General features: G+C 38.5%; 2 protein-coding genes and 1 long non-coding RNA gene across 6 annotated transcripts in view; 1 reads left to right on the forward strand and 2 right to left on the reverse strand.

The window, feature by feature from the left end:
* The window catches only part of LOC113062995 (LIM domain only protein 3), a 43489-nt gene extending 40209 nt beyond the window's left edge, over nt 1-3280 (forward strand). For all 4 annotated transcript variants that reach the window (XM_026233144.1, XM_026233138.1, XM_026233131.1 and 1 more), the window contains one exon: nt 1736-3280. In XM_026233144.1, the coding sequence (XP_026088929.1) occupies nt 1736-1841 (106 nt within the window). In that variant the 3' untranslated portion in view covers nt 1842-3280. The remainder of the gene's footprint in view (nt 1-1735) is intronic.
* Nucleotides 1-21789, reverse strand: part of LOC113063060 (uncharacterized) — a 60973-nt gene extending 39184 nt beyond the window's left edge. Inside the window, exon 1 of the long non-coding RNA XR_003278623.1 lies at nt 21615-21789. This is a non-coding gene — a long non-coding RNA (uncharacterized LOC113063060). The remainder of the gene's footprint in view (nt 1-21614) is intronic.
* Nucleotides 21790-22191: 402 nt separating this feature from the next.
* LOC113063020 (microsomal glutathione S-transferase 1-like) lies at nt 22192-23390 on the reverse strand. The gene is made up of 3 exons (XM_026233153.1): nt 23231-23390; nt 23018-23112; nt 22192-22940 (listed from the first exon to the last, which is right to left on the reverse strand). Exons 1-3 carry the CDS (start codon nt 23354-23356, stop codon nt 22694-22696), a joined length of 468 nt encoding a protein of 155 aa, XP_026088938.1. The 5' UTR covers nt 23357-23390; the 3' UTR covers nt 22192-22693.
* Between the last annotated feature and the right edge of the window lie 835 nt (nt 23391-24225).

Below are 24225 nucleotides of genomic sequence, written 5' to 3' on the forward strand. Positions count from 1 at the left end.
TTGACATTGCCGTGTATAACGTATAAAAAAAAGTTTGCCAGGGTGTGTGTGTGTGTGTGCGAGGGAGGGAGGAAGCCATTTACAAAGTATCCTAGCACTCGCTCATTGTATCCAACAATGGAAAGGGTAATGGCTCTTAGATCTTACTCAACCCCTCCTGAGGATGTTTGAAGGAATACTGTATGTTCAATACAAATTAAACATACTGTTGATTACACAAAACTGAATGTTCCCCCAATAAAACGAAGACTTCCCCCGTGGGAAGTTGTGGCCTAGTGGTTAGAGATTTTGACTCCTAACCCTAGGGTTGTGGGTTTGAATCTTGGGCCGGCAATACCATGACTTAGGTGCCCTTGAGCAAGGCATTGAACCCCCAACTGCTCCCCGGGCGCTGCAGCAAAAAATGGCTGAAATTCTGAGTATGGGTCAACGTACTTGGCTGAATGTCACGTCATAAAAAAGCCCCCCAAAAAATAGTCACAGTGAAGCACTGGGTTAATTTTTTTTTAAATCACCTACTAATCTTTTGACAATGTACAGCCTAAAATTCTAAAATGACTTTAAATATGATAATTTAACATCATTACAGGTCAAATAGTGCATGTCTTAAAAAGAATCATTAAGTGCTTTTAGAAAATTAGCTTTACATTTCTGCTTTTAATTCCTGCAAAATTTTTAGTTTTTTTTTTTGCCATAGACAAAAAAAAAAAAATAATAAATATATATATATATATATATATATATATATATATATATATATATATATATATATATATATATATATATATATATATATATATATATGGCTGGAACTTGGTTCAGACTACAGGTTTTGATTGGATGATGGCAGATCTGAATGCAAGCTTGCAGTCGATTATAAGAAAGTGATAGTTTTATGGCAAGGTACGGAACCTGTTATGGGGTCTATGTGGGGTATATGTGTGTGTGTGTGTGTGTATATATACATATATATATATATATATATATATATATATATATATATATATATATATATATATATATATATATATTCACATAAATGTGTGTGTTCATTGCAGGCCAATTCACAGTAAGACCAATAACATGGATTTAGAAAATATATTTTTCATTCTCATTGCTGACTTCAACTCGGAATGAACCCAGACTATTCCTTTAATGTTTGGCTTAACATTGCATTCCCAAAACCAGCTTTTAATTGTTAAAATGGTACGAGCAGACACTCAAACAAATCGTCTTTCTCCTCATCCACAGGCGGCAGGGCTCGGTAGGGAAAGCTGGCCAGTAGACACAAGCTCTCGTTGGCGCTCCGACCTTGTCGAACTCTCGCTGTAAGCAAGATAAGCGGCCCTCAGGACGACTAAACACACAGAGCACTCGCTCTCGCTCTCGTTCCCTCTCTGCCGCCTTCTTTGTCTCCCTCTTTTGCCTGACCAACATAATCTTCTTTCCAAAAGGTCAAGTGAGACAGCGGCCCGTCAGGCAGCGCTAAAGCCTGCGCTCGGTCTGTGGGGTATATTTATGAAACAGCTGCAGGTGGAGAAGATGCTAGGTGCACTCTGGAGATACTCTATCCAGACCGAGCGACTTGTCCGCAGGATAACGTACACTAATATTTGAGTGGGCGGGATGCGGCTCTGTGGGGAAGCCTGCAAGTTTTGCCAGTAATGAGTCCTTCTGCGTCCCTCTCAAGTTACGTAAACGCCATATTTCTGTTTCTCGTTTCGCCTCCATGCAGGTTCTGCGTCGGAGACAAGTTCTTCCTGAAGAACAACATGATCCTGTGCCAGACAGACTACGAGGAAGGACTGATGAAGGAGGGCTACGCGCCACAGGTCCGCTGACCACCCCACGACCCCGCGGCTCGCAGGAGGGGAAAGAGCTGCGAGAGGACCTGAAAGGGACATGCAATCAGACACAAGAAGCACTAGTATCCTCTCCAGCCCCTGTCCCCATTACATTGTATATACGAAGAGCCCACATAAGGGACGGTGTACTGTACAGATTAGCCATAGAGATGTTTTTGGTAAGTGGGAGAATGTTCAAAGACGGACCAAGACTGCGGTTCAGTTTTAATGACGCTGCCTGACGGCCTTATGAAGACCAGACATCTCAATGGCCCAACTTTTGTGAACTTTTAACACACACAAACGTACAACCCCAAGTCCACATCGCAATTGCATTTCACATGCTTTACAGGGTGAAGACCACATAGTAAAAAAAAAAAAAAAATCCAGTATTTATTGGCGAATGAGAAGAAAAGGAGCCATGTCAACATAAGATCTCAGGTTGAATGGGTTTCCTCATTGTCATTCCTATTTTTCATTTACATTGTCTTAATTCCGTTTCCAGCAAACAAGTTGGATAAACACATACAGCCAATCAGAAGATATTTGTTGTTTAATGTAGAGTTACAAGAACCAATGAGATTTCATAGTGGGCGGAGCTACCAGCACAATACTACAGATATAGATGAAATGTCCTGGCTGTTAAGGACAACTTCGCAAAATGGCACGTTGTAAGACATGGTGTTAGCTTTCTAACAGCTCTTTGAGTTTCGACATCTTCAACATCAAGTGGTGTGATTTCATTAGTGACATATTGAAAAACTTCTCGCTCCCTGTTTTAAACCTAAAAGACTCTAGCTTTCAAACGCGAACTCTTTGAACATTTGGGTTTGGCACGTGTGTAAACAATGGGTTTGTTACTTTCTTCACTGTATTTATTTAATAGGCTTTTCGTCATTGCGTGTAATTCAAGGCTCTGTTCCTGACATGTTTATACCTGAACTGAATCACCGCTCAGTCGCCAAGCATCTCCTCTAGACGTGACGAATGTCGCGTTGTATTTATTTGTGCGGCCCATGTTGATCAGCTGACATAATCCTCTAAACACAATCAGGTCGCATAAATTGTAGGCATTACTGGAGCACGTGAATACCTGGTCCGAGGATTTGCCTTTACCAGGTTTTGTTTACTATCGACTCAAGGCGACAAACAAGCATAAATCACTACTGTAGCCTATTACGTTGATAATTCTTTTATGGGCTATGATTACCTTTGGAAACCAAGTGCATAGCCTAGAGAAAATATGAGGACAAACTTAAATTTGTATATGGTGGTTGTACATATTTTAAAAAAAAATATTCCTTTTTGCTTGCTATTGTATATGGGTTTTCTTTTTATGTGTTATTCAGCATGAGATGTTTATTTTTAGGATGTGTACATACTGTACTGTAATCATTTTAAGCACAAATGTAATACAGTTTTATTGTGTTAGCACTGTGTGGTGGCTTTCTGTGTGTCCTTTTTGTTTTTTCACTAAAAGCACTTTTACACAAACAGGGTACCAAATAGAAGATTTTGTTGGTTTTTTAAACAAATGATCAGCAAAAAGAGGTGTTAAAAACCTAAAAAAAATTGCCTTGTAGTCAAAAAAAAAAAAAAAAAAATGCTAGAAAATATATTAAAAATAATAATAAAGAAAACTAAATGAAAAAAAAAAAAAACGTAATTTATTTTATTCATATAATTTATTTAATGCTTGAATTTGAGCTTCCACACTGGGTCCAAATAATGTTACTGTTTTTATTTTTAGGATAAAATCAAAATGATCAAGACACCTGAGGTGGAACTGGTCAAAATCCCTATTTTAAAAAGAGACATTATGCATTTAAAACTTGCTGATTTTCATGCTAGGTTATCTTCAGGTTAGATAATAGTTGATTAAAACATATGTAATAGTTCTCAAACAATAACAAAAATGGGATTTACACCACCAAAAAAGTCAAGGTACACCAAAATTTAGGGAAAATGCCATTTGGAGACTAGATCCCTCTCTCTGTCTGTAAAGAAAGCCGGTTTGCATACACTGTTGTTTCTAAGACGGAGTGTTTACTGAAGCAATTTAGGTTAAGTGCTTCGCTCAAGGGCACAACTGTAGATGCCGAGCAGCCAGTAGTGAACCTTCGGGTCTCAACTCCATTAGCCTATCCACCAGACCATGCTGCACTTCCGGTTCTGTGATTGATCATAAGTGCAATTTGTCATTTTGTCATCTATTTTGTTGTCACTGCCCCTCAAATATTTCCACCCCTTTAGTCTGGGGAAAGACGGTGAGAGAGAGAAATAGATCCACCAGTCCAGCTAAAAACAGCTGCGTGCTTAATAGGGTGGAGGTGTTCACCCGGTCAAAATAGCCTTGATTTGGGTAATTAAGACCCTAAAACAAAGCAGAGTGCTCTTAGTTTACACTGTAAGGGTTCATTTAGGCAATATGATGCAAGCAGAGTGCAGTTTTGAATATAGTGTAGAGATTCAGAACAGCACAACTTCAAGTTTGAGAATCAGTCAATTTGTTAACAAGAACTTAATAATGATTAACTAATATAACTTACTAAATAACTACATTAAATATTGAAATAAATATCTTAAATTAAATAGACATTTTAATTAGAGTCTGTAAACTTGATCTGTTCTGTTTTACTGACAACTAAAAACTAAACCGATTTTCTTTGGATTCATATTACAGTTTTTGCTTTATGACTGTTAACAACCTCAAATCTCATACGTCTCATATCATTGTGTGGCTTCTCTCTAAAATATAATAAAATAAATGTGAATGAGAAATGTAATACAATTTTACTTTTTCATTTAATAAAATTGAAAAAAATATATATAAACCACAAAATGATACAAGAGACATAAAATCATTGCTACTGTAAGAAATCAGCTGCATGAGACAATAATTGGATGCATATGGTCATAATTTGTTGAGAATTATCCCAGAGCGTTGTGTAATAAAAATGTGCAATATTTTCTGGCTATAAACCTATAGATGTATGTAAGGAAGTCCCACACTTGAGCTGTTTAAAAGCTTTTCTAGTTTGCTTTGCAAGCAAAGCCAGAATATTGCTTGAAGATCCTCTTCACTGTACAATTGAAACACTGAGATTAAAGTTCTCCATCTAATTAAGGAGGCTGTTTAAAGTAGCCTGTGAAGTTTGACAACAGCGGCACTCACATCGCATTACAGCCTATAATAAGCAGACCAATTAAACTAATTGAATTTCTTTAGCCTGAAACACAGAGGGAAAAATGTCTTTGATTAGACTCAAGCTGTTAAGTCCTTCCATAAAAGCAGAGACGGCTCTGAAACCTCGCTAGATAACAATCCAGTCGAAGGCAACTGGGGCGATCTACTCCGCTAATTTACCGTAATTGTCTCATATGTTGAAGTGTTTGAAGGAAGATTTAATGAAACCATACTGTTAGCGGTAACACTATTTATATGTATATTATAGTGTATACTATGTATATTTACACAACATAAGTAGGCTACTATATGCAATACAATCCTGCACAATACAATTGAGCAAAGTGCCATACTGTTGATTAATATCTCAAAAGAAAAGGGTGAGCAACAAATGAATGTGTTTTCACACAGTTTGAACAAACTTTATATGCCACTATTTGCATGCTACATCCTTAAACAAAAACACTTAATTCCTAAATTATTTAAATAAAATTTTAATAAGATTTGAGTTGTTAGATCTAGTTTGGGTCAGCATTTGAAACTCAAATAAATAAATAGTAATCATATTTAACACCGTTAAATGTAATTTGGATCAGTTCATGATTAAATGATTAAATGAGGTCTTGAAATGATTAAATAAGGTCTTGAAATTTAACTAATTAAACAAAATGAACAAAAACAAATACAAAATACTGTATGTAAGAGATAAACAAACATTTGATTTGGATCAGATATTGACATTTACTAAATATAAATGAATCAAAGGATAGATGAACGAACGATCGAATTTAATCAGAGTTCAGTTGTTGGATATGGTTTGGATCAGATCTTAAATGAATGAAATAAGATTTCAATTGTTGGTTATGGTTTTAACCAGGACTGTGAACCTGATCATGTGTTCAGACAACAAAAAACTAAACTGATTTGAGTCAGATGCACCAAAAAGCTATTTTATACCTATTCCAACAAAGTCAAAACAGATACAAAAGCATCAAATTTGGGTTTTTGTTCCTCTATCAAAACTCCTCACCTTGCATTGTTGTATTTCTATGTAAAAGCTGCTTTCATCACGTCTTCTTACACAGAGAGAAAGAACACTCTGGAAGTGTTGAGGGAAACTGTCTCAAACTGTCTCATTTAACAAACTCTTATTGTTTTATCAGGGCTATTCACAGGGGCGTTTGTTTAAGACCACTGCTCGACAAAAGAATAAAAGATAACGTGTGTGTTTAGCGCAGAAACATCTAGTCTTCAAACCTCGAGCAAACAGCTAGCTGACTAAAGCATAATGAATAATAAAAAGCAAGATCCTTTTATAAAATAGTCATTAGGGGCATTTAGAAAGAGAATTAGCTGCCAGGGCACGTATCGTTAGTGGCTCCCCCTCCACACCGCAGCTGACCGCCGAGTCTGAGCAGCGGCTGCTTCGCTCACACGGCTCTTCTCGTTTGGCAAACGGCTCCAGGGGCAAAAATAATGATCTGCGTAGACATGCCAATGCTATCTGGACCAGATAACACTGTCTTAATGACTCCTTATCCTTCGGCCTCTTCGTAGAGATGGATGCCACAGCAAATATATTCCCATCATTGGGTCATTAGCTCTTTATTGCACCGATAATGGAATTTTTGGTCCAATTCGAGTGTACGCTACCCAGTGGAAAACAGCCCTCGGATAGATTAGCCAACGGCTAGTACGGATGCTCAATGAGCTCTTTTCCCATTCCTGATTAGCGGATCATTAGCTGGTATTGGCTAAACACAATGACACTTTCTTACTCAAAAACAACACCTGATAAAGACATTGTAATAGGGTCTGGATAATGTTAATCACTGTACTCAGTGTATAAAACACATTCCTCATCACACTTAACATTCACAAATCTGGATTTTGCTAGCCTTTTTGTTCAGACAAGCTGCAAAAGTTGGTCAAATCTGATCTATGTAGATCCTTATATAAGAAAAGAGTGCACAATTTTTTTTGAAACCATTATATTTGTTTATCCTGCTTAATAAAAAAAAAATGCTTCGATAGATAAAACATTAGTATAAATACAATTTCAGTACAATATGTGTTTTGTCTTTGTTCCATATGGTGTGTCTCAGGTATTTGTACAAGAATAGGGCCTGTGGGGATGTTTATGTGAGAAATTAGCCTTTAGCACTGAATAGAAAGCTACAAACAATATCTTGTCTACCTCATTCCTGACTAGAATCGCCATACAGTCAGTAAAAGAAGGTGTTTTATACATAAAGCTGGATTTGAAAGTAAATTTGAGCAGCTGAAATGGTTAAACTAATGTAAACTTGTCATGTCAACATTTAGCTTATGCTAAGCTAAATAGTATTTTTTACCTAAACATGCACCAATTAATTTAAACTGTCAACATTAAGCTAACTTAAGCTAAGCTAAATGCTATTTTTAGTCTAAACATGCACCAATTAATTTAAACTGTCCAAATTTAGCTAACATATGCTTTAAACTAAAATGCTATTTTTAGCCTAAACATACACCTGTTATCAAGCATGATTTATTGAGTATATCAAGAAAATCGATAGTAATCATTATAGTAAGACATTTGATAAGGATGCAGTTTGCCTTGTTTTACAGTTGAACGATCCTTAAAACAAGATCAACTCACTTTTAAACAACACTAGCAGTGGTTTTCTTGTTGATTTAAAAAGTTCCACAAACAGATGGATGAACTTGAGTGTTATGTGAGCTTTTGCTTTTGAGTCTCAGTTTGAAAATGAAATTACTTTTTATGTTCATTCTGAAACAAACCATATATCAGACGAGACGTGTGACTCACTGCCGAAACAATTACCATAAACATTACAACAACAATCTGTGTTCATGGTACACAACCACAGGACTGTCAGGGGTCTGAAGATGCACACACCACAAAAAACCAAGCTTGCACGCACATACAACATGCCTCTCCATCCTCGCATCAATCTCAACTCCGCAGATGCACATAAGTGGCTCATCATACGTTGTTAGGTAGGAAGAATTCTAGTTATTTTACCTAAAATGTCACTGGCAATTTATTCCACAGGGCTCATTCAGCTGATCTGTGATCTGTTATTTAAAGAATGCAAGACATGTTATCGACACAGACAGATCTGCAAAGGCTGCCTGCCATTATCAGTAATGTGCTCTGGATAGCACAGCCCAGACAAACGAACTGAGAGAGATTCGGAGTTCGCAGGCCCTGTGAAGTTCTCCCTTTTGATGTGGCACACTAACCTAAACCAGATGGACTAGGATTCGTCCACCAGGAAGGTCCAGCAGTGACATTGAACTGCACATGCCAAACAAATGGAGAAATAAGGAAACACACCCAATCAAAGAGACATATGCTACACTTCTGCTAATTATTGTATCTATACAGGTGGAGCTGGGGAAGGTGGAGGATTTCTGAAGCGTGCTGCAACTGCTACAGCAAACACCAGCCAAGCATTTGAATGTTGAGTAGCATCCTCATCACAGCTACCACTACAGGAGAGAACCGATCAGCTCTTGACGCGATGATGTCATTATGTCATATTAGATCTATCAGACTGCGCCATCTAGTTTCATGCCAGATCTTCATCACCATTATTACTTCTTCTGTATCATTATTATGTCACTTTTCTATTTATGTAAAAAAAAAAAATACTTTACACACCTTAGTGGCCTCCAGTTTAGTAAACCACATCAGGATGTACACCTCAGGTCAGCAAACGTACATCACTGAGTTATAAAGACCCAGATTTGTGGAATTTAAATGAAGATTGCATGTGATCCAGTCATGCAGAGCAGCGCTAATGGCTATTTCAGTGTCTTAGTTAACACCTTCTTTCAAGTACATCTACACAGCTGGAGCTGAGAATAGCTCGAGCCGTTTATGACGGGCTATTCCCATTTGACCTAATTTATACTAAATTGGAGAAATGATTGTATTCAGCAGGGGGTGCGAGACACGCGTAGCTCCTGACAACACCCTCACAAACCCTTTCAAAGCAAATATTTGAGATTATTCAAGGCAATTTTCTACTGTCCCTACCTCAGGCTTACGTACACGGGACAGGCGTAACGACTTGAAACATCTTATTTTGCCAGACTGAAATGGCTGCAGCAACAGGGAGAGCTGAGCTCCAGGTTTTCTCAGCGGGTGATTTAAGAGTAATCAAACATTGCTGCACTGCTACAGGAACCGACTAAAGCCTGTTAAACTGAAGTCCGGTGAGATAAGAACAGCACTACCTCATCTCAAGCAACCTCAGAAACAAGCACAAACCCTCCTCCGAGACTTATTTGCGGCAGATGGGCTTGTGATTTCTCCAGCACCCAATGAGCGATATGAGAAGAATGTTGATCTGTTAGGCATTAGCGCTCGAAGACCCGGGCCGGTGCGTACTTGTGGCCTTGAGCGTCAAGCCGAAGCCTTTGCTGGATGAGAGCTTTATTTCAGGTGCATAATTGGACTCCTGGCTTTTATGGCCTCATTTACTGGAGGAGTGCTTGTGCACTACCACATCTGTGAAGGCTATGTTTGCGCCCAAGGATTTCTGCACACTATTGCTGCGATTTTAACAGGTGTAAGGTTGAGCTGCCTAAACCAAATTCTACTTCTTAGCGTGGACTCAAATCACAAAAGCAGTCCTAACAAACGCAATAAGCCAGAGGTTCTAGTCTCTGGGCTCGCAGGCCGTGAACTGTGTCTAGCATAAACTGTATTTATTTCTCTGAGCTTGACTTAGAATAACAGATTAGAGCTATGTATAAAATACACAGCTTTTCATTAATTAAATGAAATGGAGGCAAAATCGTGACCTTGTTGAAAAGAGAAACTAAATGTAATAAGGCAGCAGTAGGTGAAGGTTACCAAGTGATCTAAAACTACCTTTGGCTTTCAGAATTCAATAGTTCATTTGTATTAAATCCAGATACTGATCCAATAGATATAACACAGCATATAATAGCAGAAATTAAATGAATTCTTGCAACTGTGAGGGACTGGTCAGTGGTCACACAGGGCATGCTCTTGGATTCAAAATGCATGGGTTACTAGACGTGATTTTCAAAAGATGAACACCACTTTACAAATTCAGTATAATTAAATACATATGTAAATTTATAATTATTACTACGGTACATAAGATGCTGTGGGAGAATGTTAGCATGATTTTATAAACAATAATGCCTAATATCTGTATTTAATAATATATAAATTAACATAAACAACTATTATTATTATTATTATTATTATTATTAGTTTTTTCATACATTTTCTGCATTATCTGCATTATTACATTATTATTCATATTATTAGTATGAATATATTAAAAATAAGTATATAAAAAACAAAAACTTGTATTATTTATATTGTTATTATTTATTACACAATTTTGTCTTACTTTTTTTTTTTTTTTTTTTGCTGAAAATGTTTATTATTTCCATTCCACATGACACTACTTCAGCTCAAGTTTAGTAAAAATTATATATTTTTTTTTCTAAATTTTCTTGAGTTCTTGAGTCTTATTTATTTTATTTATTTCACCATTGCAGTGTCCGTGTCTCACATTTTTCAAAGCAAAAATATATGGCCCCTAAGACTGTAATTTGTCACCTTTGAAATTCAAAAATGTATAACTTAAAAAAAGAAAAAAAAATGTGATTGTGGTTACAAGGCTTTTGAAACATAATAATGAGTTGCGAACCAATACAGGTTGAGAAGTCTTTCAGTAAGCATTCCATACCTTGTATCCACAGCGCTAGCAAAAAGAAAAAAAAAATTAGAAGAAAAAAAAGAGTATGGGGTGCTGATCAGCCCAGTGAGCAACATTTCTAATGGGCACCCAGGGGACCCGGGCCAGTGGACCCTTCCAATCCACGACATCCGTTTTGACAGGAATCACCAGAGAGCAGCGGAGCCGTGTAATTGCTGCCCACCATCACGCTTGTGACGGCTGTAATACCTGATGAGACTTTAGCTTTACACTGGACCTGAGACTGGGGTCTCATCACTGACCCATCACTAACTGATCAGAGATTGTAAGCTAACATCAAGAAAAAAAGTAGCTGCAACAAAAACAACAGATTCTGAAAATGTTCTTCGAGCAGCAATACAGCGAGGGAACTCTTCATTCCCTCAATCACGAAATGTGCAAAATAATGGACGTTTCTGTCTGCGGTTTGTTTATTTGCCGGTTAAGTGTGTTTATATTAGTATATGGCGATAAAAGACGTCTGTTTTCCTCCTCGACTGGTGACCTGTGACCTCTGGATGAAGCTGGAAAAGTACGCCCACACTCCTGCTGTGCTTTCTGGTCCTGGGTCAGATACGTGGGTTGGGCAAAGAGAGCAATAGTGAGATGGAGAGAGAAAGTGTGTGTGACGCTCGCTCTGAACCTCCGAGCGAATTCTAAATGTGAGTGATTAGTTCTTGGATGGTTGTCTGAAAGCTTTACTATTGCCAGCCCACTTCAGGCCTGGGAAAATACAGCACACTGTTATTTCCTGTCTCTCCATGTCACCTTCGAGCACCTCCTAGAAAACTATGCACGCGAACAATTCAGAGACCTGGACAGCACAAAACCACAGAAGTGGTCGCAAAATACCGAACAAATGTCCAACTCATGGAGTTTCATAAAGTTCCAACATTCTGACACTTTAAGTTTACTTGGGATTTGAAGACAATTTTTTAAAAGAATGAACAAAAGTATAACAATTAATCTAGAAGTCATCACATAATAAGTTCTACAGACATGAATAATAGGTTTGCTATTAAGGTGCAGTCACATTTCTCTAGTAATGTCACGACCAAAATCCAGTCACTCGAATATGAATCCAGCTGATGCAAACAAAAAGATTTAAAACTATTTCCAAAACCACATAGCAATGCACTGGCAAACACTCAAACATGATGATCATAAATCATGAATTTCACACAGGCAAACTCCAATTTTCATCTTCAGAAAAGGTGAAAATCTAGTTTCTACCATCTCTTGTTGTGCTTGAAAGGAACAAAGTTGGATAACCGAAAATATTAGACACAAATGACCTCCGTGAAGCAGCCCACAAAACTCATTTCCATTGCAAATAAAGCAAGAGAGTCGCAGAACATCTGCTAGGCCGAATCTCCACCCGCAATCACAGCCTCCCTCTGGACCATATTGAACTCTCTGTATCCTATGAGCACCCCGATCTTAAAAAGAGCCCTCCAGGAGCTATTTATTAGTTCGGCCATTTTATCCCCGCACCAAACTCCTCCCTTAACTTAATCAAATGACGAGGGTTTGAAACAAGGTTTGGTGGATGAAAGTGTTGGGATGGTAAAGATGCCATGTAATGATTTCCCCTGAGGAGATCGGATCTATTGCCAGGAGGGAGAACGGGGAGAAGAAAGACCTGAGGGAGAGAGTCGGTATAAAGAGAGAAAGACTCCACATCAGCATTTCACACAGACACCTCCATCATGAAAGAGACTCAGAGCGGGACGTAGAGGCCATATTAAGATGAGAACGATCCGAATCGCACCCAGAGCTACTTGTTACCGAGTTCTCCATCTCCCTTTTTGAGGATTGCCGGTAAAATATCAAGTGTTTGCGAGGCAGCAAGCGATATTAACCGGCTGAAAGGTACAATTTAACAATGCTCAAAGTCGGCGAAAGATAAGCAACAAATTAGACGTGTCTGTGTTAGGGAGATGGGAGGAAAGGGGTAAAAAAAAGTCTCTCACAATCGATTGCGTCATCAAAAATTAATCTGCCGCCCTGTGCCTCGCTACCAAGGTTTGTGAGAAGTAATAAGCACTCTTGTAACTACCCTCTCTCTCGCGTCTTCCTTCTGCCCAGGAATCTGCTGTTGGTCTCGGCAGGGATGTTTTAGCTGGAGAGTCCACACATCCAGAGTAATCTAGACCATGTACCCTTGCTGCGACAATTGGTTTAGATGACTGACGGGCTGGACCAATGAGAGCAAATCCACCGCGTTCCCTTTTGAGCAACAATTTTGTGATGCTTTGTAAACACAAAGTCGTAATTGGGTGAAAAGCCTGCTGCGATTTAACTACTGGCATGTGCACTGAGCCATTAGCTCTACGAAAATGTGTTAAAAATGGCTCAAATACACCCTAAACCCTGAGTATTTTTGAAAGGCTTGATGGGTGTTACACAATCCATTCTTTGGAAGCGTTGCTCGGTGTCTGTGGTAACAAAGCAGGCGTGTATGGGCAATAAGAGCACTGCGTCTGTCAGGCTGGAATGGTAGTGCATCAAGTCTGGAGGTGACAATGCACTCTTGCCCATTTGCACCACATTAAGGCCTGCTCCCAGCAGAAAAGTGCCTTTCTGCGTTTCACCCCTCTTTACCCTAAAGTAATGGAGCTTTTTCACAGCTCATAGAGGTTTTTGCAGGCCACGCACTTAATGGTGTTCAGTTATCACCTGCCTGTCTGCTCACGGAGTTCATCCCTATTTGTCTCTAGAAAGACTTCTGCCATTGTTTGGATCAAAATCTCCCAAGCCAGATCTGAACCCCAGCACTGAACTCCCGACAACTCACGGCACCATTAAAATCAAGAACTTTAAAGTTAACCAACATTGAGGTCCTACAACTGGAATTTATTTAAACGAATAACACCAACTGTTTTAAACGTTTGTGCAGAGATGCACCAAAAAAAATAAGGGTTCACACTTATAGCAACACTAAAACCATAGTACTCAAGTTATTGTGACTGTCTTTACATCTACTATTCATACTACTGCAACAGTACCTAAACATTTTGAAAAAAAAAACTAAATAGTGAAAACTTTAAATATACATAAAAATATAAAAACTACTATAAAATGGTTTAAAATATGTATATATCACACAAAAATCAAGAGGAAAAATTGTCTTACAATAACTTGAGCAACAGGGTTGAATGTTTGAATGCTTAATAAATGTTCTGAAGAAAAATAATTATTGTAGATCATAGAAGAAATGTTATGCCTTGAGTGTCACAATTCTAATAAATGTTATTATTATTATTATTATTATTATTATTATTATTATTTGTAATGAGTGGAAATGATGCAGTAACAGGGTTGCACATAGAATGTAAAATATCAAAATATTATGTTTTTGATCACTAAAATTAAGTAAATAAACCATATATCGATTCAATATTGATTTACGTGTATGTTTTTGTCAAAAACTTAAGGGGAAGGGAGTAAAAATATTTGGTGTGATTAAACAATACTTTTCTTGTTTTGATTTTCAGACATATCTAACAGTCCTCAAAAGAAACAAAGATGTAACTTGTGCCTCTAATGCTGGCAAACATTAATACACTAGTCGTTCTGAAGTTGTCCATCCTTCAGGCTGCATTTGGAATTCAAGCAGCAATTTATTTCACCTCCAGATGAGTTTCTCCCGTGTTCCTGCGTGTTCAGAAATGGCACGGTGTGCGTAGAAGCTATTATCCTCGGTCTGTTCAATTATTGATTGGCGAATGCCACAGGGTGAGCGAAAGCGCAGTATACGAAGACCAAATAAATCTGTGTTTGGACTTTTTACGCTGTGCCTTCCACGCCCTGGACTTGCGACGGTAATGGTGATGCTAAAACCACAATTATTTGTCAAGTCAGGAAGAAATCAAACATCTGCACCGCAGGTTCAAAATGTGACTTTCCCAGCTTTTCCGCCAGACTGTAAAGGTTTGAGAGGACTGTGCTTTCTTCTGTAAAGACACATGTCTAATGCTGCAACACCTTTGTAACATGCAGTCTATTATGGTCCACGGCTGTAATTGACAGAGCTGGACAGCATCAATTTCACTTCTATTATGACATCTTGAATCAGTTGTGTCCGGTACTATTCTGATCGTAGGTTTTTGACAGGATGGATTTGAATGATATTTCCAGAGTGATTGAGCTGCCAGCCGTCTCCCTCAGGTCCCTCACAGCCTCTGAAGCAGCTTTTATTTCTTTCATAAAACTGGGCAGATTTATCTATTATTAACTCTGCTCCTCATAGCAGCCACATTTTTATGTATTGCTGAGACAGGGTTAAATGATTTTCAGTTAATTAGCTTGCCTCCAGGTTATTGATTTTCCTTCAGAAAGCAGCGAAGCTCCAAACCGGGGCCTCTGACTGGCTCCGGCTCGGTCTCTGATCATGGCCGCATGAAGGTGCAGCCGAAGTGATGCAGAGAGACAATCCCATTGCACCTTCGCTGCAGCCTGCAACCTACTGTTTCACTGGAACTTTGAAAGTCTAGATTCGCCCACAGAGGAAACAACTTGTGTAAGATGCTCTCAAGAACAGCGACATTATGAACACTCACACTGAAGCATTTTAAGCAGTTGGGGAAGCTAAATCAGTGCAATCTTTTGCCATTGTAACAGCACAAGGACTCAGATGTGATGTGTGTATGCCCAATGGGGTCATGAAACAAGAGTATTGAAGGTCTACTGGAGAACTGACTGGATGGATCCACACAAAACTGTGATAGGAATCTATACATTCTAATCAATACAACAATATTGTCAAATAAATCACATTTATCCTTCCCTCAGATTACATTGTTAAGGTAAAGTCTTGTATTTTGTGTGCAGAGCCTTCAATGACACATTCATCTTCAGAGTGTGAAGTTTGTAAGTTTGGCTTAATCCAATTAGATGGCCCTAAATGGAAAACATGCCTGAGCCATGGCCCAGTTCATTGAGCTGCTGTACTCATGTGGGCAATTCAAGTTTGAGTACGGCTAGCATTTTCAGTCTCATTCCAAACATAATTTCCTGTCTTTTTAGCTACCTGGAAACAGGCTAGAAACCATTCATAGTTCCCTATCAACCACCATCTAATCTGTCTCCAAATTGCCTAAATTTAAAACAATATAAGGTCTTAATATATCAGTCACTTTTGACAATAAAGTTACCAAATGTGACCCCCAAAAATGGAAGGGCTCAAAGTTTTCATGGAAAAATAGCTCATAAATAAAAATAGCATCATAAAATCCCCTCAAAATTCGAAATAATAAAAGTTATGTCCCAAAAATGAAGAGGCTCAGAGGGATTAGCTGTTTAAACCATTCTGACAAACCAACATTTAACACATTTCTTGGCCTCTTTAGTTAATAGTTAAATGTCAGTGTATTTCTGGACATAATTTAAATGGAAAACGGTGGCACATTGAGCTGAGGTACTCATGCAAGTAATTCAAGTTCATTCCCACCAATTTCCCCATAATCTTCTTGTCTTTCCGCTACTACAGGATCAATGAGAGTGGACAACATACAGAAAGACTGTCAAAGTCAAAGCCTAGTTTCTGAGATATTGAAACAAAGAAACATAAACTCTGACTATGGACCTAGCAACCACTCAGAACACATTTTAACTAGAAACCATTCATAGCTCCAACCACGGAGCCACATCAATTCAAATGACGGACAAATCTACATCTAAAGTTTGTCTTGACATTTGTCTATAATGAAAAGTTGACACTCAAAATTCAATGTACTTTCTGGAAACCATTTAAATGTCAGAGTGCTGGCAAAGTGGTACATTGGGCTCTGATGCTCATTCAGGAAATTTAAGTTTGACTTTCCATTCTTTTCTCTTCTACACAATCATTAAAAGCGGAGAACAGAAAACATTTCATAGACTGGACTGTGAGATATTGAAAACAAAGCAACATTACAAAGCATAAACCTAATCTGTGAGCAGCCTTAAAACACTTAGTAATAGTATTAGAAATAGTAATCAAACTGCTTAAGTATTCATAAGGCTTAGCTAGCTTCAAACTGTTTTAGGAAATTCCTTAAAGGTAACATTAACTTTAGTAAACAGTTTCTTTGATTTTAAAAGTGGAAAATACAATTTCATAAAAGGTAACACAAATGATTTACAGATCGGAAGACGAGAGTCAGTTCAGAAAAATGTTCACATGCTATCCACCATCGACTCATCGGATCTAATCTTTAGTGTAATTGGCTGAAATCAAGATGACATCACATCAACTTTCTGCTCAAGTGGGAAAAAGTGCTAGATCTTTTCATGATAACAGACACCAAATGGTGACGGCTGAGTCTATTCTCTGCCTCATCAATGTTTCAGGCCAGAGTAATGAAGTCAAATGTCACGCGGCCGCTATCATGGGTCTCTCACACACACATGCATGAACACACAGAGAACCATGTGACGATGACTTATGGCAAGACCCCTCCCTACTTGACTTCCACAGAGGTGGGCTCTCTGACAAACATAAATTATGTTAATAGAATGAAATAAAAAACACTTTATTCCAAAGGTTTCAGTACTTTGAAATGTCAGGATGATCTAGTACGCTACCTGCAGAGAACTCCGAAGCTTAAGTCAGAGCGCTAAAATATTAAAACAAGAAATTTGCGCACTCTCCCGAGGTGCTGGAAAGGTGGGTGAAAAATGGAGAACGTGCACGCGTGTCTCCCAGGTGGAGTTTTTCCATTCATTAATTGATCTGAGCGCCAAATATAGCTCCGCATAAGAGCGCGACGGAATATTGTAGATACGAAACTTATTTGACGGTGCTTTCATGGGAGGAATTGCCATTAGGCCTGTTTTTTGTCCTGTTGCCTCAATCAAGTGCTTAGTCAATGTTATCTAAATGCCAAATTATAATTATCGTTCAAATTAGGCGTTTGATTTAAAAGAAGTTGATTAACTCCCAAGGTTATTACACTAGGGGGGTTATCTGGCAGGAAGCTCTCAGGAAACAACATTTTCTTCTATTATTCTTGTCCAGATGAGAAACATGGAGGACGTTTGCATCCAAATTGAAGCAAGTCCCACTGCTACCTCGGCATTCCCTGTGTATAATGCGAGGGGGGCTGGGATGCTAAGCAGCTAAATTAACCAGAGATAGGATATTAATTGAACAATTCCATTGTTGCTGTGGCAAACTGCCAATTGATTGGCCCTTCTAGCCAGATCCTTTCCTCTTTATGGGCGCTCCTCAAGCCACCAAATGCTTTTTCATTAATGCGAGAGTGAAAAGAGGAAAAAGAGAGAGGGAAAAAGGTGCAGGGGCTTGGTCATGGTGTTCAATTACAGCAGGCGAGAGGATAAATCAATATCATTTAAATTGCTTATGGTAGTCACCTGCAATCCAATCACTAAAATCAGCATAGAATATCTGCTGACCCCAGCCAAGTCTAACAGTCCCCTAGCTCCAACACTCAAAATCTCCAACTGAAACACGTGTAAAGGTCACGCTTTCCAATGCTCAGAGTAGATTGGGTCAGGGCGTTGCCTTAGTGACTGTTGTTATGGGATTCGAGGTGTGAGTTGAATCATTTCTTCTATAAGGCCTGTTTCAAGCTGCACGTGTAAAGTAACTGCAACAACAGAACTGAGGGTTTTTTTTACTTGTAAATTCAGTATTTATTAGCACGATGGTTATGAAGAATGAGCTATTGCACAGGGCTTTGATAAAGAGTTGTCTCGAACTTATAAGAATTAACCACACCCCACAGGAAGCTGAATGGCCTATGAATTGGAAAGACGGAAAAGGGAATTTACTTAGTTGAGCTTTTGCCTGGAGTTTGATTGACAGGCGATCTGACCAATCATAATAAACAAACCAGACAGGAGAGTAGATTATTGTCAGTGGAATTGAACTTGAAAAATGTTGTTTTAACATCTTTACGTGGCTGAAAAAAAGATACCTTTTTATGTTCATTAATGTTTATTTCGTGCTATAACTAGTAAAGATGAAGGAATGATTGGTTCCCATGCCACTTGAACTAAGGCACTAAAGCAATCTGCAATATCTTAAAAATTGACAAAATTTGAAAGCTGAGACTTTGTTTCATACCTAAAGTAACCTGTTCTGTTTTGTCTTTCGGTGCTTTGTCAGTTTTCTCTATGTATTTTTTCCTGCGTGAAAAAACGAAGTGTTCGTGGAAGAGTGTCATGGCTTGTCTGACACAGCAACAGTAATAAAGGAGGGCAGGTCTTCGCAAAGGGTTAATTACAATAAGAAAAAAAGTTCATTTATTAAATAAGATTTTTTTTTATTATATTTATGTGACGAGTGGGGCGGGGCCGAGGGACGTGGGAACGAGGAGTGAGGCCAGGTGTAGTGATTGGAGATTAGCTACACCTGCGACCCACCGCCGGTCTCGAGTCCCACGTAGGAGATGGAAGCATATAAAACTGGAGCGACGACCGTGAAGGACGAGAGAGGACCAGGCCTGGCCGTTTAGTTGTGCTTTGGTTTTTATTTTAGCGCACCAGTCGTCCGTGAGGGGCTGGTGCGCTGTTTTGTGTTTATTTTTTGCTTATTAAAGTTTCAATTGTTTGTGCGCCGGTTCCCGCCTCCTTCTTCCGGATGAATATGGAGATGTTATCATTACAATTAAATACACTTCTGCATCATGTTTCCTACTTCAATTCAAATTCAGGAATTGTGTTGGAAATTAAAATGCAATCTCAATTCCATTATGAAAACAAACCTGCTACTGGGAACTACAAACATGATCATCATGAAATCTAATTTATATGATCGAAGATGCTAGATTTGTTAAATAATCCCCAAAGTGTAGTTATAAATAGCGTAAATCATCCAGATTCAGGTAGATTTACTGAATAGAAAGTGCATGTGAGCATGCATCTTTTTTTCATACAATATAAGAGCTCATTGCTCACCTATTGCTTCATAAATCTAAATTGCACAAGATCACACCGGTAAAAAGGTTTCAAGTGCGATTTCAGGTTATTCTTTGTCCGACATGCAACAAAAATAGGTTAACATAAGCACCGAAATGATGCTCACGCTTAAATGTTAGCTGAAGCACCACTTCCTCGTGCCTTCTGGCCTACAGGCCATCTATTAGGCGTAACGCTGAGATAAATATGCTGAAATCATTGAGTCAACACAGGGCATTTGCTTCACTGAGCATTTTAGGTAGATTTATTTGGCCTTCAAGTGGCCATTTCAATGTGAGTTTTACCCCACATGAGATAATATGACTTCCTGTGTATAAATGGCACTGACAAGTGCAAAAAAAAAAAAAAAAAGGCGAGTTTGCTGTAATTCTCTGAGCTCAGTAATGGGCTTCAGTAGAGATGAAGGGCAGAGTAGACAACAGCAATGCGAAAGGCATTAGTTAGTCCTTATTATGTTCGCATTCCACTGAAGTCTGTTCTGGAGCTGAGAAAGGAGTCAAACATATGGTCCTGACCTGCGCTCGCTACCGTCTCATTGTGATTATGGCTGATCTCTGCACCCATAATTACTTCACATAAACTCACAAGTCGTTAGTTCGTATGAGAAAGCAAGAACGCAAGCATGCCGTCATTGAAGAAATGTCAGGAGACTGTGCATTCACATCTCGCCTCTGACCTATTTCATCCGCATTTCTACTGATGCACCTCCAAAAATGCGCTAAAAACGTCTAGTCCAGCAGATACAGTCCGCTCCGGATTGCAAGGCTCAAACTCAAATTGATTTATATTGCACCGTGTCGCCTATAAGTCGGATCCCGGCTAAGCATTCATTAATTTTTCAGGACCCATGGAGCCATTGTGTGATATAAATCTCTTCTAAACCTTGATACTGGCCCACGCCGTGACTTTGAAGTGCTGCCTAATTAAGCGGCCGTACAGTTAACGAGCCTTACAATATGGCAGTGGGAAGATCTGAGCAATATATGGTGTCTGTTGTAATATAGAAACAGCGTGGGAGGAATACACCATTACAGCATCTGTCTATCAATATATAGACCACTAGCACTTTTTTCAAGCATATGTCAGTCTCGACTCTGTTTACTGAACGTCCATCTAAAGAACAACTTCAAGGTTGACTCCAAGAGCCTTGAGTTTCCACCAAAAAAAATCTCGTCAGATAGGCCGGACCCCTGCTTTTCCCCAGCGGAGGGAGAGCCCCTTGTGGGCGGATCAGTCATTATTGATCACAGAGCAAGGTTTAGCTGTTCTTCATCTGGCCAGCCTGTAAAATGCTTGGCTTGACTGAAAAATTGCACACCCTGGAGCTGGGCACAGACCCAAAACAAATGAGAAAAAGCCTTTACGGGGCATATGCATGGCCAGCCGTGGCGACCTTGGGGCTAAGTAGTAGTATTTACAGTGACATCAAGAGAAGGCTGGTTAAAGAGAAGGACAAAGCAGCTGAAGGATGCTCATACATTCAGAACACGGGAGGTTTAACTAGTTTAAGAGACCTTAAGATAAAATGGTCTCATTTAAGACAGCTTGTTCAAAAGTCTGATAATCAGAATTGATTCGGTTTTTAATGCACATCGCTAGACTTAATGTTAACAAAACATCCATGCATTAAGGGCAATTTTAATCAAAATGTCTTGCTTTTCCTGTGATCTGGATCACACAACATTCACTTTTCATAATAATGTAATAATAATGTAATAATAAATCAACAACCAACAGATAAATTCCACTCTACTTTTTTTCTTGTTCAGTATGCCATTTCACTTAGAAATGTGTCAAACTTGTGTTTCATAAGATCCCTGATTTCTGACAGTGCTGAACTGAATTCCTGCAATGGTAAACAACACACTTTCAGTCTAAAATATACTAATTCATATTTTCTCTTACTTTCATTTCATGTACTTTCTTGCTTTGCTTCACAGTTGCAGAGTTGATTCCAGAAGATTTTGGACATAGCTGTTTGGAGGTCCTGTATTTTTTCAGAACAAAGAGAACTTAGATATTACGACCTCAAAACAGACTGAAACATTTAATTTGTATCTAAGGCTAATTATTACAGTGATTACAGTGATTGTGCATAGTTGCATGAAATTAATAATGAAGCTCTTCATAATATATCAAGATAATGAGCGAAGCATGAATAATAAGATAGCATACCTTGTTCTGTTAAGTAGGGCTATTTTTACGAATGTTAGCAGTGTGGCTATATAAAACAGGTTACTCTATCTACTAAGGCAGAATACGGTCAGATAGAGTGCATAGAAATGAGTTTTTGTGCCTGCATGCCAAGAGTGCGTTAGAAATAAATAAAGAGGTGCTCCATGTGCATTAAACAAACATTGGACTTAACCTTGGTACCACTTGGGCTTTCAAATAGCTCCCTCTAGTGGACAGAACATGCACTGTTTTTGCACACTTGCAAATGTAAAAGCATCATTGCAACCACTTCTCAGAATTTTTTTTTTTTTCAAACTTTATTTAATCCATTTTAAAACATTTTGTCATTGTTCATACTTTCTTTAAACCTTGCTGACAATAAACATTCAAATTCTAATTTGGTACTTCGCAAATTAAACATTTGCCTTTGCTTGTCTTCTGTGAAACTGAATTCACACAAACTTAAACAGGCCTAAATATCTGAGTTGTTGCTCAAAGTCTTTTCGTGATTAATAAGTAACAAATTTGTGTTCACAGTGTACAGTACAAGTCAAAGCTTTAGACTCATCCTGAAATGTGTGTCAGGAGTTAAAGATTACATTCATTAAATATTATCCGCAGTATTAGGCCGTATGTTTCGTTTTCATTCACTCTATAAAGTGCATTCATGGGAATGTGGTACTGAAAGCCAATAGAATACACAAAAAACATCATTAGAATTATTCCTAAACATATTTATTTCACGCAAAACATTGTAAAAAAGCATGCCAGCTCATACTAAATGGTTTTAATGAAGTGAATGTTATCCATCAGAGAAAAAGCGCTGTGGTGAGCACCCGGTAAGCCATAGAAAAAGTTGTGAACAGCCCCACACCAAAGGCAAGCCCTCTGGTAGGCTGGGGCAGAGCCATCACATAGGCAACTGTGTGGATGAAACGTGACCCTACAAACACCCGGAAGTGCAAAAGAGCCGTGGAGAGATCCGGCCCGGTGAGTGCATACAGAAGACCGATCACCACAAAGGGAACAATGTTTTCCAGGTCATTCAGATGGCACCTGTGATTCAAGAGCAAAGGCATCAGAAAGAGAGACAATTTCAGTAGCACCTCCATTGCTCACATTTATATGATTACCGTCGCACTCTTTCCACATCCGAATCAACCCTGACCAGCTTCTTCCTGTCTTCTGTGGTCTTCACCAAGGAGGTGTCCTCCAGGTTTGAAAAAACCTAAAAGAGGAGCCATTAAAGATTAACAAAAATAAGTGCTTGACAGCCCATTGAAAAATACTGGAAATATAGAATGCAGGTTTCATAAGCAGTAAATTGAGCACAATACATTGCGTACCTGTTTAGTCAAGCGAAAGTATGAGGTCATTAAGCTCATGAGCATCATTTTGAGGACGACTATGGTTGCATATGTGGAGAAGGCCAGGAAAACCTCGCTGTCAATCATGTGTACAACTTCTGCCATCTTTATTCAGTCAGCAGTGAATACAAATGGGGAAACAACAAAGAGCAATATAAATAATACAATACAAAAACTAAAGACTATTTTTACCATTCTTTTTTAGATATGAAGAATAATACACAAACGTCTTACAAAGGCAATATCACATACTGGTTAATGTTATACAAAATATCTTAAATCAACACTTCTATTGCCCTACCAAACTAATTTGGCCAATGTATCCCAGCTTGAACTAGCTAAAAGCCATTTTCCAAAACAGCTGCCAGTTTAAACTGGATTTTCCAGCATCTTGTCAGTATCACTGCCAAGCTCCAAATTAAAAACTATGTGGTAGCCTATTTAAAGAACTTTACCAAAAATGGACAAAAAATTTAAAAAGACCGTTATAAGCAAATATTTCTTTAAAACAGACGTACAGTTTAGCAGTTTGCCTTTTTAAAGTCATTTAGTATAGCTAGGGTACATGAACAGAGCAAAATATCTCATTTAATACTGTTTATGTCTCACGATTTAAAGGATTTTAACTGATGTTCAATATTGCATTTCATCAAATATAGTTTCTGCATAAATTAGTCGATTTGATTGTTTAAGAGTATAATGGAGACAATAGAGAGATCTAGGACGCTCAAGGCGGTCTCTTTGGAATGTCAAAAATGTATGACGAGGCATTTCATATAGCCTTAATATTAAGAAGAACAAAACTAAAGTAGAAGATCATGCGGTTAAAGAGACGTCTAAGCTGCAATATTAGCGTTTTGATGCGTTTCTCACCTTTTGAAGCCGTTTGGTCTCACAGCGTCTCACTCCTGCACTAACTTGGTGGTGGGCGTGTCAGAAGAAATTTGAACGAACTGTTATGTTAATGCAACCGG

Source organism: Carassius auratus, chromosome 4 (assembly GCF_003368295.1).
Source record: "Carassius auratus strain Wakin chromosome 4, ASM336829v1, whole genome shotgun sequence".
NCBI lineage: Eukaryota > Metazoa > Chordata > Actinopteri > Cypriniformes > Cyprinidae > Carassius > Carassius auratus.

Excerpts from the sequence above, each read along its gene's own strand:
- LOC113063020 (XM_026233153.1), bottom strand. The coding sequence starts at position 23,356 with ATGGCAGAAGTTGTACACATGATTGACAGCGAGGTTTTCCTGGCCTTC. Across the intron at positions 23,113-23,230 it reads ACTTTCGCTTGACTAAACAG|GTTTTTTCAAACCTGGAGGA; the intron begins GTACGCAATGTA and ends CTCCTCTTTTAG. Across the intron at positions 22,941-23,017 it reads GATGTGGAAAGAGTGCGACG|GTGCCATCTGAATGACCTGG; the intron begins GTAATCATATAA and ends CTTGAATCACAG.